General features: G+C 42.4%; 1 protein-coding gene across 5 annotated transcripts in view; it reads left to right on the top strand.

Moving 5' to 3' along the window:
* The window catches only part of PLEKHG1 (pleckstrin homology and RhoGEF domain containing G1), a 136,248-nt gene that overhangs the window by 73,773 nt on the left and 47,146 nt on the right, over nucleotides 1–15,329 (top strand). For all 5 annotated transcript variants that reach the window (XM_086744981.1, XM_086744983.1, XM_086744980.1 and 2 more), the window contains one exon: nucleotides 10,739–11,277. In XM_086744981.1, coding sequence (XP_086601107.1) covers nucleotides 10,739–11,277 — 539 coding nt within the window. The remainder of the gene's footprint in view (nucleotides 1–10,738; nucleotides 11,278–15,329) is intronic.

Consider the following 15,329-nt stretch of genomic DNA (forward strand, 5'->3'; position numbering starts at 1 on the left):
ATTTTTCCGTAGCTGTTGGTAAAGAAGGCGTAGGGACTCTGCAATGTATATAGCTTTAATAGAATTACTTTTTGGTTTGAATTAGGTATATTGTTATTCTAATAAGAAGAGCGAGCAGAGGAAGGCTTATGACTCAGTAAGTCAGTCGCCCTGAATTATGCACCAAATGTTCACTGTAAGCAAGTCGGAGCCTCTAATCTGTTTGCCTCTTGCCCTGTAGCTTCTGAAGTGTGACTTGGCACTCCTCATCTTGAATACTGATATGTCGATAAGCGTTGCAGGCATTAACACCATCTGTACATGAATGCAGAGAGGCTAGACTGCTCTGTACACCGACACTGCAGTGATCTCAAGTAATCTTAATTCCTGCTTTGCTTCTTGCCTACAAAAGCTCTAAGGAAAGTATTGTTTGTTTGACATGGGAATTTTTTTTGTTCTCAATGGTTTGTCTTCATGAAATAACAGCTAAAAAGTATTAGGAAGTATTGCACACACTGTAGAATGGCCTTAAAGCAGCTCTGAAAGCATTCTGAAGCCACTTCTTTGTCACAAACGTGGTTCTATTGTAGTGGTTTTCACAGAGGTGCCTTAAAGCTTAATGATGAGGAAGGGAAAGGAGGGGCAGGGAAGGACCACATCAAGGTAAAGAGTGGTCAGGATGTGGTAGGATCATCACCAGAAAATAAAAAAAAAAAAAAAAAAATGAAGATTTGGGGTGACTGCATTTTTACAGATCTCTTGTATGTGGCAGCAATAAGACACCTTCACTTGCTGCTGTGACCGGTTATTTTGCCACCATTTAGCAGTCTTAGTCTTCTTGACCTTATTTATATAAAATACCTTACTTGGCTATAGAAGCAGCATAGTGAGAAGAGCTGTGGTATGCTGTACTCCTTTGAACATGAACACCTGCTTGGTTTCTTTCTATTTAAAGTGCTGTGAGATTTCAAAATCCTAATAATCATATGCTGCAAAAATCTGGCACAGTCATTTAAGTCCTGAGTCCTTTAACTGTCATTGAATACGTTCCTATTGGACTGGGATTTTGAGAGCGCTGTTTGCTTACTGTTAAAATGCCACATTAAAAGTAAGACTTAATGTTCTTTTTTTAGCAGGGAGGGCATAAGAAAACGACTGATGACTTGAAGTGTGAGTGCCAGTCTGTGGTGGAGCTAGCCCATCAGCATGTCTTGGTTCTAACCTGGGTAGAATTTAAGGATTCTTCTCCCCTGAATGTAGTACACATAATACTGCTTTTTTTTTTTTCCTGCAGCTTTTATTTTTATTCAAGAGAGGAAACTCAGAAGAAAGTTTTTATTTTATTGTAAATGCAAGCATCTGTTAATATGAGTCTGGTGTTACTATTTCAGTTCTGTTTCAAAATTCTAGTTGCTAAACTTCCTGAGGTGCGGAGGAGGTTCCAGTAAGTGTCTCCAGTTCAAAAACAAATGGGAGAAATCATTAGCTGGATTTAAAGAAGAACATCAATAATTTAAAGCCTCTGAAACTCACTTCTATTTGGCATCTGACAAAGTCAGCTATTCCAGAGAACTGGCTTTTACAAAATGTGGGTTTTTTTCAGACAGGATTTTCACTGGAAAGGTTTGGAAGTCAACGGAAAGCTCAATGGCAGAAGTGAACAACAGCCTATTAAAATAAGTCTAAAAGAACTGATCTGTTTGTGCTAGATATTGTAGTTAGGAGTTCTTGTTAAATCGGAAGACATGAGTTGTTTCAAGATGTTTTCTTTGTGGTCACACGACTTCATTGTTCACTGTAACTTGTAAGGATGATTCCTAGATGCTATGTTTCCTTCTACTGAAACTGTGCATTCTCCTTAAAGTTTATTTTGCCTACTTTGCGTTGCTGGCTATGAGACAGTTAACATTTTTTTTAATCTTAAAAACATCCCACTCTTATGGTAAAGCAAGAAGCGCCTTGTGTTATGCTGGGGATGCCTAGCCAAGACCTCCAGTGTGCTTGTGTTGCAGTGGGCTTGTGTTGCAGGTTGCGAACTTCAGCAGCAGCTCTAGCTGGGTTAGATGAAGGTGGAAGCTTGCCTTCACCAGCAATGTGTTGGTGTGAAAGGACATTTGCTTGAAGCAGTCGACTAATCCAGGAAGAAGCCAAAACCAGACCTGATGTCCAAGCACTGTTACAGTGATGCAGTGTAGGATGGAAAGACAGTAGTAATGTGCCAGCTGCAGGGCCTGATCCTGTACGGTGCTGGGTGAAAAGAAGAGTCGGTGTGGATTTTCATTTGGATCACAGCACTGAAACGTGAATGTAACACTACTAAAACATTCAAGTGGCATCACGTTGAACACTTACTGTTTACTCTTCTTCACTAAATGCCAGTATGGGCAGAGAAGAAGAGGACATTCAAGGCCAGGTTGGACGAGACTCTGAGCAACCTGATCTGGCTGGAGATGTCCCTGCTCCTTGCAGGGGGGTTGAACTAGATGATCTTTAAAGGTCCCTTCCAACCCAAACCATTCTATGATTCTATGTAAAAGCTTCGATTGCGTTATCATCTGGGGTATGATTCCTTCATGTGCATTCATGTCTACAGGTCTTCACTGAATTTTCATTTGCTCTGATATAGAATAGAATAGAACCAGGCCATCTTTTTTTTTTAAAAGAGGAGAGAAGCAAGCCTTCAAAATTCACAAGGAGATGGAACATAATCTTTTAAAAAGCCTATAAAGGGAACTTTGGATCCATATGCTTTATTTGTGTTGCAGTACCTCAGCAGCATGTGGTGGCTTGTTCCTTTTGTTAGGTGTCTCTGCAGTACTGTATACAGATTAAATAGCTACTGCATTGCAGAGAGTTATTAATACATTGCATTGCACTTCCAGTGAAGATGTCAGTGTGTCCTTAAGCCTGAATGTACTCTGTGGTTGACTTATGGGTTTTTTTTGTTTGTTTTTGGTTTTTTTTTTTGTTTGTTTTTAAATTCTGCTGACGATAACTTATTTCTTCAGTAAATCCTTGGCCAATTAAGAATTATGGAATTACATCATACCTAACCTCTATAAACTGCACTTATTGTTCAAGTTTAGAAAAATCAAAGCTTTGTTCCAAAATAAAAAGAGGTGACCCTTCTCGACTCTTAATCCTGATTGCATTAGTAATGTGGTCTTACAGCACTGGGCATCCGACGGGAGGGAGCAGGAGACAGGGCAGAAAAAAGGGATGCAGCTCCTAAAACATGATGCAAATAAACAAAAGCCAAGCTCAGCGAATGTGAAAATAAGGAGAAGTGGGGCAAAAATGTTATTTTTCTGGCACATCTGTGTATTGTTTAATGGGCAATGCAGTGAAACTCAAAAGCCTTATGTTTTTAGTCGTCTGCACCAGCAGCTCTTGGTGCCTTGCATGTTTAAAGTGATGGAGGGTGAGGGCTTGTTCTTGGGGAGATCCTCGTGTATGTGGTAGGCTTCTGCTGACTTACACATGGGGATGCAAGGGAGCACTAAGGTCAAAATGTGGATGTGTGGAGATGAAAGAGCAAGGCAGAGCAGAGTTAAGGACCTTGGCTCTCTTCTCCTCCCCACCCCAGTAATGCTCATGTGAGCTTGCTATGCCAGTTACCAGTGGCTGAAGCTCATGCCGCATCGCTGGGGCCCCTGCTTGTACCTAGCCTGCCGAAGCAGACATGGCAAGCTTTGTGTCACCGACTGCCTCTGGGTCAGTCACTGGGCCTGATTCAAGCCTTCAGGGTTCAGGAGGTTTGTCATTGCTAAATATCAAAGCTGCTGCTATTGTTTTTATGTCACAGGCCTTCACAGAAGGGACCAGGCAATGCCCTATGGCTGGTTGATGCTCTACAGGTCTGCGCAGGAGTTAAAACCTTGTTCAGAGGTGATAAAAGCTCCATGGGCAAGGTGGGCCCAAGCTGTGAGGAAGCAAAGGCCCAGAGGAGTGAATCCGTAGCTCCTTATGGAAATATGTGTGAGTGTTTGATTGAGTACCTGGGTGCTGCACTGTGTATGTACTGAGGACATGGGGACCAGTGTTGGCCGTCCTGTGCCTGTGAGCGTGTCCAGGACTTACAGATGCATGGTGGCTCTGTCTGAAGTATTGCATGGATCTTGCAAAAAGTGTGCATGTGTATTTAAAAAACCCTGAAAAAACTACAGGAGAACATATGTCAGAGAGAGAGCATGTCTCGGTGATCTCAGATGTGGCAGCATAGCAACAGGTTGTAAACATCTGATCCTTAGGCCTGGATAAAAGGGACTTTCACCCTGACAGCCCTGACGTTCAGATCAAAGTGTTCCATGGCTTTGTGAATGGTCTCAAGGCCGCCTTCGCTTCCTTTTTCTGCCTCCGGTTTCCTGCTGAAAGGTGTTGTTCAAGGACTCTGCTCTTTAGGAAAACTCGGAATGAAGCTGGGGCCGTGTTACATACTAGGAGAGAGGGAGTGATTTTCAAAGACGAAGTTAGAGATAGAGTATCTCTTTGCAGGCTAGGTTTGAGCACGCAGCTGTGAGAGCACACCTGGAAAGTGGTGCCAGCAGCTGGGAACTCTTTTGACTTTTTTTTTTTTTTTTGCCTCCCAGCTCTAAGATAGAAATTTCATCACCCCCTCTGCAGGCCAAGAGTGCCATCAGCTTTCACACCAGTTAGCACCAGCCTGTATCCATTTTTCTCTGTTTCTTATCTTTGCTTCTCTTTCCCCTTCACTACCCCCTTCCCTGCAAAACTGTTAAAACTTTTTTCAGTTTTATTTTCTTTCTACTTTGCCTCATTGTGATTTAGCACAGAACACTTGACAGTTTGGTTTTCACATTTTCTTCCGAAAGTCTTTCCTCTACCTCTTTAAAAAAAAAAAAAAAAACAAAACACTGGAGCTTTGCAAGCACCCTGCAGAAGCTTGTTCCTGTTGATGTTGGGGCAGAATGGGATCCAGAATGACCCTATTGCTGAGGATGATCCTATTGCGCCGCAGGTTCATGGGAGTTTCTAACATAAACACAGGGATTTCACAATGCCAGCAGGTGATTTATTTGCTTTACATGCTTATCGATCCTGTCTGCAAATCAAGGCGCAAAGCAGAATAAATGCTGTGGAAGTGGGGGCTCTATTTGATGTTTTCACAGCATTTTGCCTGGAAAAATGGAAGTTAGTGGGTGTTGCTCAGTGAAGTGTGCGTTTTAAAGTTACCCACAGTGATACCCATTGTCCTGTCCCTGAATTGCATGATGTCATGTTTCATTTAAGGCTCTTAGCGATGCCGAAGACGGCCGGTGTGCTGGGAAAAAGGCGGTGAGAAAGTTGTGAATCAGGTTTCTGTAAAGCCTTTGTGTTTGGGGTTTTGATAGATAAAAGCTGACTCATGCAATATTTCTGGCGGAGGAGCTGTACAGACTCGTAAGGGCTTCTCATTTTACCTGAGTGCCCAATGAGGGAATTCGGGAACAGCTGAAGGCAGAGCCCGGCCTCCCCTCTGCCGCACAGGTAGGTCGTGGGCCATTCGGAGAGGATTGTGAAAATAGAGGGGACTTGTTCGTCCTGTGTGCGAGGAGCCAGAGACATTCCTCAGTGGTGAGATACTGTCGCAGAGGGTTTTCCCTTGCAATAATGTTCTCGGACGTTAGCGTGCTGGGTTGTGACAGAGGCTATTCTGCTTTCAGAATTGGGGGGGGGTGGGCAGTACTGTGACAGACAGAGGCACATTAACTGGTGACTTTTTTCCCCTTGTTGTAAGATTTCTAGTAAATGGGATTTCTGTTGCTCAAAGTTCAGTTAAAGTACTTGGCAGCGTGTCGTTTGTGACAGTTCAGACTAGAGATCTAATCCTGCAAATGTTGCAGCTCTAACGTGATTTTTTTCGCAGAGGGTGTTAGCTTTAGAAATCATATGTGTTCATATGCAAAATTTAGTAATTAAAAATCTGCTGACCTTCACTTGGATGATATTCAGAGCAGGGAGCGTATTTAAGATCATGTTGGGATTCTTGTGAAGGTATTTTAATTTTTCTCAGTCAGGCAGCTGTATAACATTTGTTTCTCGATTCCAGAGCTGCGTTTGAATTTGATACTGAATGTAGAAATTGTTCTAAAGAGCCTTGCTCAATTGTATCCACAGTATGAATGCTTTATTTGAAATATAAAAATATCTCAAGGAAAATACAGGAAAGATTTCTTGTAGTCTCATCACTTTTATGTAGCTAAACTTCCAGAGGATGTGAAGCCTGTAATTTCTGGTAATGTTGACTTTGTAGATAACATCTGAGGTGCTCTTTTTCATGCCAAGAGAAAGGCAACAACAATACTAATTATGAATATAAATTGGCTTCTGAGTTTTTAGTCATGCATTATGTCTGCAAATGTCATGTGCAGTAAACAACTTGGAGGAATAAACACCTATATTTAGATAGGGCTCGGGGATCTTTGTATTTAAATATAAAATTGACTTAAAGCACTTTATCCTCTCATTGTATGCTAATGTTCTAGAGCAGCCTAAGCTGCAGAGATAATGGAAAACCATTTGTCATTGCCGTGAATATAGCTACAGGAAGGAGGTATTTGTTAAAGACAAGTAGGTGACAGAAGCATCGTATGCATTTTTGGTGAGAACTTGTTTATGACTGCTTGCTGAAAACGCGAGGTACACCAAGATGCTTTGCACATGCCGGCAGTGTTGCTGGAGCTGCTATTGCGGTTGCCTGTCGGGGTGAAAGGCGGGAGGTTTGCAGGGGCTCGGAGGGGGAGAGGCTGGCTGCGTTCATGCAAAGGCACAAACAAGAAGTGACCTTGTTCGGGGAGCGTGTTTCCTAGTGAGTAGGGACAAGTAGTAATTATCCTCCTTTCAGTGCTGAACTAACAAGTAATTACTGTTATTCCTTAATTGAAGTATGCAAATTTAAGTGGGATTTTCTTTTTTTAATTTTTTTTTCCCTCCCCAGACTGAGTTAAATACAGTTATTCACAACTCACAAATGTTCTCAATATTACTTTGGTTCATCACAGACAAGGTTCAGCAAACAAAAGAAGGCCTAACAAAAAAAGCAGCGAACCGGGCCAGATGCGGGTCAGGGCGCACGGGACTCGCTTGAGCGCATGCTGCTGCGAGGGTCTGGGGGCACCTACAGTTACCCCCGCACTTTGCGGCCGGATCTTTGGTGAACGCAGTGTCTGCTGGTGCTGCTGCCAAAACCAGTGTCTGGTGAGGATGGGGCTTATAAATCAGTCCCACAGGGTATGGGAGAAATGAACTTGCTTTTTATAGTAAGTTTGTATGAAAGATGGAAATTTGTAACAGGTTACAGGGTTTGCAAAGGCAGCGGGTCGATCATGATGCATAGGGAGCGATCTTGGGGAGGATGTTTCACTTCTCCCCTCGCTCCCATTAATTCACTTGTGAATTTTTTACTGGGCGGTTGGTACAGACCTCAGGCAGCTGGCCCAAGAGTGAAGTCACTTTGTGGTCAAACTGCAGAGTCAAACTGTGCCGGAGCGCTGAAAAGCCAAATGCAGACCCCGACAAGAGGATGGGCAGGTGGCTGTGGCAATGAGCTGGATTCAGCTGCTGCCTCTTCTGATGGACTTGCGATTGCAGAAATCATCTAAAATACCTGCTTCTGATTTCAACAGCTGCCTATCTCAGAGGGGTTTCTGAAGATAAACCTGTGAAGCCTTGGAAGAGGCCACGATTTTCAAGTAGCAAATAGTTTGCTTGGTGCAATTTATGTAGAAACGTACAGGAATAGTCATTTGTGTAAAAAATGGAGGAACTTGAGTCAACTGGGTTGCAGGCAATAAATTAGCTGTGCCTAGCAGGTGCCTGGGGTTCACCAAGGTCAGTGGGAATACAGGTGTTAAAGAGCAAGCCCAATTTAACTATTACAAGTAATCCTTCTTGTTTTTTTAATAAGCAATGACACTGTCATTAAACAAAAAAATAAGGGGCTTGCTTTGTTTTGTTTAAGACACGCTAAGATTTCCCAATGCTTCTGGCTACAAGTATGTCTTTGAAAAACTCCTTTTAATATTTATTCTGACTCCAGTTTCATTGACCTGAACTGTGTGTTTTGTTTGTTTTTTATATATGAGTCTGACAATGTTTGTGAAGCAAATATTACATATTAATGCCTTTAGGTTATCTGAGAGGCAGACCGCATATCAGTGAAACAGGAAGAAAAGAGTATGGAGTACTGGAATGTCACAAGAACCCTTTATTTTCCCTCTAAATGTGGCTAATCAGGTGTTTCTTTTTCATGTAATTTTAGTACAATATCTTGGAGTAAGTTAGCAGAAGGGTATCCCTGTTATCTTGTTTATCCTGTGCATTTTTCAGGGGGGTTTACATTCTGCACAGCAACATTGTGCTTTCTAACTGAACATGAAAAATGATCCAAAGCTGATAACAAAAATACATTCTTCCTTATCAAAAATGCATACTTTCTTATCACAAGCAATAGGAAGGCAAACATCTTTGTCTGTACCTGTTTAGAAACAAGAGAACGTCACTGCATTCTTCAGTTTTAAATATTTTCCTGGTTTATTGCTTTGTACTTTATTTTGGAGTTTGTACTTGATGTGGTTTATTCAAGAAGGGTAAGAAAATAGGCCTCTGTGCTGCAAAACCAGAAGAACCTGGCCCAAAGAAAGGCTATAGATTTTCAGACCTCAAGGTAAAACCAGGGGTACAGAGGTGCCAAATTAAGTTTTTAATCTAATGGCCAATTTCTGACCCATGTAATGAGCAAATTACTCTCAGTGTTAATTCCATGTGTTACCTTGAGGGCAGTACTTCTCCTTAACCGAAAGCTAATGCCATCCTCACTGAAACGGCGCTGTCAATTACTCACGTGCAAATAAAATCTTATGCGTTCAGACGGGCCAAATAAATCAAACATTCTTATCTGGGCTGCTTTTTTTTTTTTTAATTTGCTTTTGATTGGGGTTTTTTATTTTAAAATAAGTCGTAGTGTTTGATTTTGAAAAAAATGAGAGTGTGGCTTTTTGCTTTGCATGAATTTTCCTCCACCGCCCAGACCAACTGCAGCAGGAGTGGTGTCTGGGAGGTTTCTACTTGTGATGGCATAGCGAGTCCAACTTAGATTAGGAAGGGCCACCTTAAAGGTTGGGCAGGTTTAATTTGCAGCTCACTGGCTTTATAGTTTACTGAAACTGCTGTCTGGAGCTGTAATTGCCAGTGTGATTTTTGAAAAATGAGATTGTCGCTGGAGTAAAAGAAGGACTAAGCTACCACTGTGTGGGTAGCTTCAGTATTGCTTTTCTTCCTAAATTGTCACAAATTTCCCTTTTTCTCAAGACGGACATTCTGAAATTTCTTGAGTTTGAGGCAGGATTTTTTTGGGTAGACGCTGCTTACTGAAACAAAACCTTGAAGTATTGCGTTTACCTGCAGCTGCGTTTGCAGATTCTCACGGTGCATCACGCGAAACGTGGTGAGAGGCATCTGCATCGCATCGTGGGCAGTGTCCTGCACGGCATTTTGGAAATAAAAAGAAAGTAAAATTGAGATGCCGACAGGAAGACAGACATCTTATTTGTTGTAGCACTGATTTGAAAAACAGCTTTGGGTCAGTTCAGCAGGGGGTAATATTCTAGTTTGAGCTGAACAGTTTTAGAATGACTTATTTTCCCAGTAGAAAATGGAATTATTTGGCAGCACTCTTTCCTGCGGGAACTCTTTCTTCAGAAGTGTCGTGGTTTTGTTAGTGTGGGGGGAGTGAGAGAGAGACTGCGTAGTCTGGTCCGATCGGGGCTGAACTACGACAGTTATTTTGGCGCCCAACGTGGGGCTCGAGGAATTTGAGATAAGGATTGAGTTTAATTGGGAGCGGTAGTGGGCAAAACAGGGATTGAACTTGACAAAAGAGCAAAATGATTAGGGGAAATTTATGTTCTGATTGTGGTGAAGGGATAAGTGGTGAATTGTGTGTAAATTGCATGGTATATTCACTGTTGGTGTTTTGAGGATATTATTTTGATTGTTGGTGCGGGGAGTTCTTTTCTTTCTTTTCTGTTGATGTGTGTGTATTTTAATTAGAATTCTTAAATACGTAATTCGCAGAGGCGAGGGGTGGAATGTCGTGGTTTTGTTAGTGTGGGGGGAGTGAGAGAGAGACTGCGTAGTCTGGTCCGATCGGGGCTGAACTACGACAAGAAGAGACATTATTTTCATTGGGAAATCATTCCGGTTTTAGTGTTTTTGTACAAGCCACAGAGCTGGTAATTGATAACTGCTTTTAGTTTTTATTTGACTCCTGGCTTTACAGTATTCAAAACGAAAGATACTGTCTGGTGTCACCGTGTTATTCTTCAGTTCTCTAAAGCTTCCAAACCAGGATCAGTGCTCAGCTTGGAGATAGCAGAGACAGATTTTTTTTTTATTTTTATTTTTTTTAAACCTTTGGGGAAAATCTTTGGTTCTATTGCTTTCCCATGCTGAGCCTGGGCAGTGCGTGTGCTAGCACCAAGCCCGGCACGCTGGCACAAGAGGGACAAGCCAGAGAGACATATGTGAACAGGAGGTGTGCAGTGCCTGTGTAGTAGCCTCCATGGGGTGATCCTCCCCATCTGAAAAGCATTAGAGCCACAGTCATCCCCAAATCATGGTGTTCTGTGTGTCTTCTGGTGAAAATAGAGTTGTGGAAGTTTTGTATGCGAAAAGCTATAAAAGTATCTGTGGTCAACTTTTGTGTTATGTGGGCAGTAACAGTAAACCCACTTCTTCTGTTTTTTGGGTTTTTTTTTAGATGACTTCCACTTACCTCTTGATGTTTTACCATCTGTGACGGAGGCCCTTGACTCCAAGACGAAAGGGGAAGATTTGCACAAGGAGAGCAGACCTTTCCGCTACTGTGAAAAAAAAACCATGGACCTGTCAGACAGCGACCGTCCTGTCAGCTTTAGCTCCACTTCCTCCTCTGCTTCCTCCAGGGACAGTCACTGCTCCTTTGGAAGCAGAATGACCTTAGTTTCAAACAGCCACTTGGGCTTGTTCAACCAGGATAAAGAAACGGGTGCCATCAAGCTAGAACTGGTCCCAGCCAGGCGTTTTTCCAGCAGCAAGCCACGCAAAAACTCCCCTGTGGAGCAAGAGGATCCTGAGGAAAGCCTTGAAAAAAAGTTAAGCATGCCGAGGAAAGCAGAAACAAAAGGAGCGAGCAAAAACTGTGCGATGTCCCTGGTCACAGAGCCCACCAGTCCCAAGCTCCTCTACGTAGACAGAGTTGTCCAAGAGATTCTGGAGACAGAGAGGATGTATGTGCAGGATCTAAAAAGCATTGTGAAGGTAAGTGTCTTGGTTAGGATGGTGTTAACTGATCCATAATGCTAATTTTTGCATTGTTTGATTTCACAGCAGGACAGATGGACCTGACAATGGAATTGGAATTTGCTGGTCTTTATAAATTAGTGTAACATCATTGTTCTTATGTGTTTCTAGTTTTTATTTGATTAGATAAATCTAAGCTGCTACATGTTTGTGAAGAAATAACAGAAAAAACATTTGCAGCTGCCAGCAGTAGTGAACAAAGTGGTAAACTATTTGCTGTAATGTTGATTGACAAAAAAAAATGTGCAATGCTCTGTTTCCTAGAAACAAACAGCGGACAGCTTGTTTGCCCTTTTAAATGCTTTATCTGAAGGGTCTCACTTATTGATTGTTTTCCGCCCATGAAATCCTAGTCCTGCAAATTCTCTTCTGCCTTTTTCTCTCTCACTTTCATGCAGCTCACAGCTGCAGTCTGTTCACTCCACGTCTTTGGCCTGTACTATTGAAAATGGCATGTGTATTTACTGGAAAACCCTATTGTTTGGCTGTTATATGAAGGAATTACATTTTCTTTCATAGGAGTTCCGAATGGGTGGTGCTGATAAATGAGTGTAGCATTTATAAGCAACAGTGAAGTTTTTCTCCAATCCTCAGATGAACAGGATCTTTCACTTTTCCTTTCTAGTACAGGGAAAAATGTGGGTGAGTCCTCCTGTGGATTGTTCTGCTCACTCCATGTACATGTAACTGTGCCATCAGTTGTGTTCTTCTGTGTTTTTGAAGATGATAGTTTGGCTGTTTTTTGTAGGTTACGTATGTAACCTATGTGTGTATGCCTACTGACAAAGAAGGATTTATTGGGAGGTGCATGTTTAATGCACTGTTTGTGGAATATATAGCTTTAGGTAGCTGTATGAGGTCATCTGCAAAAGGAAATATCAGTCAGCTGGAGACGCTCTCCCCACCTGCAGTTCCAACTCACTTGGTCCCCCATGCAATAAGCGGGGGAAAAAACGCCTAGGCTTTGATAACACAAATGTACTTCATAATTAAACACTCCCACCTCACCCTCCAGAGTTCTCCCAAAGAAGGCTTTTTCTGCAAGACTCCATTGGTTTCTGTAGCTGCTGCTGTTTCTCTACCTTCAACTGTTGCCCGAGTTTCATTTTGGAGTGGCATGACCTCCTTGGTTTTGGAAACATTAGCTCTCACTTTTCCTCCTACGCAGTAAACTATACAACTTGAGAAACTGGAAACTGTCATTAAAATCTTGAAACACATTTTTCATTTACAACAAATGCTTGCTAGAAATACTTCAAGCATCACTACAGTAGATGTAGAGTAAATGTGACAAATTCTCTGGAGGAACTGGAGGAATTTACCTGTGAAATACCCAAACGCATTTCCTACAGCAACTAATAAATAATGAATCTTGAAAGCTTTGTGTGGCACTAGACAGCCTATTTGAGAGATAGAGTGGTTGGCAGTGAGGCTTTTCTTAAGTAGGTGTTGAGGATCTGAGGGCTTCAGAGGAGCTCCTTCCCAATGGTGCGGACAGCAGGGAACCAGCTACCTCAGGCTGTATGTGTTCTTTGCTTGGTCTCAGAGGACGGGGGGTGTGACTGGAAGCATGTAACAGAGGACCCCATTTTATATGTTTCTCAGAATTTTTTTCTTCACAGATTGCCTTAGCAGTGTTCCAGTGATTTACCTAACCAAGGGTGGTGTTAGTGAGAAGGATGGGAAGACTCCACAGGCATCTGCAGGAGTGTCACAGCCTCACAGGATTTGATTATCCGGGCCTCTATGACTCGGGGCCATTCCGTTTGGCAGCCAGCTGACTGGTGCTGAGCCAAACTGAGATGAAGGGAAGCAGCTCGATCTGTCTTGTTTTAGAGATAAACATGGGTCAAATTTTGGCAGCTGGTTAAGAAATGGGATGAGAATGGGAAATGGGGATCTGGGAAAGGGTCAAAGGACAACTGCTGCCCAAGAAGTGTGTGGGAACTGAAGAGATACATGGAGGTGGGAGCTGGTGGAGGAAAGCATAAGCAAATGAACCAGTGCTAAGTGGAGAGAGAAAATCATTACAGGGGAAACCATATGAGGACATGAGAGAAAACCCAGGAAGCTGAAAGTTGAGGGGAAATGAAATTGGTTGGAACTGGAGCTCTCTAGCGAGTTTCGCAGCTGACTGCAATACAGAAGCTTATGTACACAGACTAAAAATAGAATCAGGGAATCATAGGATGGTTTGAGTTGGAAGGGACCTTTAAAGGCCATCTAGTCCAACCCCCCTGCAAGGAGCAGGGACATCTCCAACCAGATCAGGTTGCTCAGAGCCCCATCCAACCTGGCCTTGAATGTTTCCAGGGATGGGGCTTCCACCACCTCTCTGAGCAACCTGTTCCCATGTTCCACAACCCTCATTGTAAATTTTTTTTTCTAACGTGGGATTTTTTGGCAGGAGGAGGGAGGGAGGGAGGGAGGGAGGCAGAGAAGCAGGGCAACCGAGACACAAAGAGCTAAAAGCTGAAGAGATGTCAGGCTGAAGATGGCATAAGAACAAAAAAGGAGAAACGAATAGGTATTATTCTAATCACCCTCTACCCTCAGCTGAGAACTGTTGGTACAGATCTTGTCTATCGCTTTTTGTCCCCTGCTACTGGGGATTTGCTGATGTTACCTTCTCTGTAGACAATGGAAACTCACTTCAAAAGAATATATTCTTACTGTTGTTTCCAGCACTTTGAAACAGGTTCTAGAGCTGAAACTCAGAAGGTGTCAAAACTCACCTCCATGAAGTGGTCAACTTCCCCTCGGTGGATCTGTGATCACTATTCTTGATTACCTTCTTGTCCTTCATGTGCCTAGAACTGGTTTCCGAGATTGGTTGTATACAAATGTAAAGAACATACACAACTGTTCACAAATGTGTGAAGTTGCATACAGGATCCTGGTACTATTAATCTTATCCAAACTCAGCTCATTAAGAGTTAGCCTAGTGTAGTGTTTTGGGCAGTGTCCTTTCAGCCTATGTTATCCTTAGAACATGTAGAGTTACCATGCTTGACATAAAAGACTATGGAGTGAATGGAGGAAAATAGAATTTCACCCTTTTTGATACTTTTATTGACCTAATGCTGTTAGATCTTTAATAAGTAAATAAAAAAAAAATAAATTAAAAAGGAGTAACTCCTATTGGCTTTTGAGTATATGGGTGGGCTGTGTTCTTAACAGCACCAAAATACTAGACAGCTGCAGACATCTGATTTCACAGGACGTGGCTAATGAGATCTTTAACTGATGCTGTAGACTTTCTGAGGTTCTCCAGCTTTTTTTTTGAATTGCAGATAAGTAGTGTTTTGAGGGCTTAGGATGAGTGAGAGGAGGCCATACAGACACTATTTGGCTCCCTTTGCCCCAGGATATGCTTTAAAAACAACTGCTTTTCTAGCCAGGACAACCATTTTGTCTGTGACTGGAAAGAACAGTTGAATTATGAGGCATGCTGCAGTGATTCTTGCACAGGCAAGCATTGTAACAAAGACAGAGCGAACTCTTCCATTGGTGTGTTTTATCAGATGATCTGTTAAGCATAATTAAAATTTTGAATTAGCACAGCTTGAAGCGTGTTTTGGGCAAGTTTGCGATGAGAAATCGGATCCTCTGCTTCCTGCGTGTGTCATGCTGACAGGTGTACTGGCCAGGGCAGAACCTGCAGGCCTTCTCCTCTTCAGGACCCAGCCTGACTTCTTCAAGTAGTAATTTAGCTAGAATAGGCATAAACTTCAATCAGAGTGACTTACTGAAGTAACTCCTCCCCCCCCTCCCCAAGTAAAATGCTGACCCTGAGTTCATAGTAAGAGCATGTTTTGCTCTCGTGGTTCATAGGAATCAGGAGCCCATATTCATAATCTGTACAAATGCCCGTGCCTGTAGAAAGAGACATCCCCGTTTGTGGTTTTTACCTTTACAAAATGAAGGAATAATGCAAATGCACTGTTATAGCATATGCATCTGTCATGTTACATTAAATATACTCTCACAGTGATATCTGCCCCTTGAGA

Source organism: Chlamydotis macqueenii, chromosome 3 (assembly GCF_036417535.1).
Source record: "Chlamydotis macqueenii isolate bChlMac1 chromosome 3, bChlMac1.mat, whole genome shotgun sequence".
In the NCBI taxonomy this organism is placed as follows: domain Eukaryota; kingdom Metazoa; phylum Chordata; class Aves; order Otidiformes; family Otididae; genus Chlamydotis; species Chlamydotis macqueenii.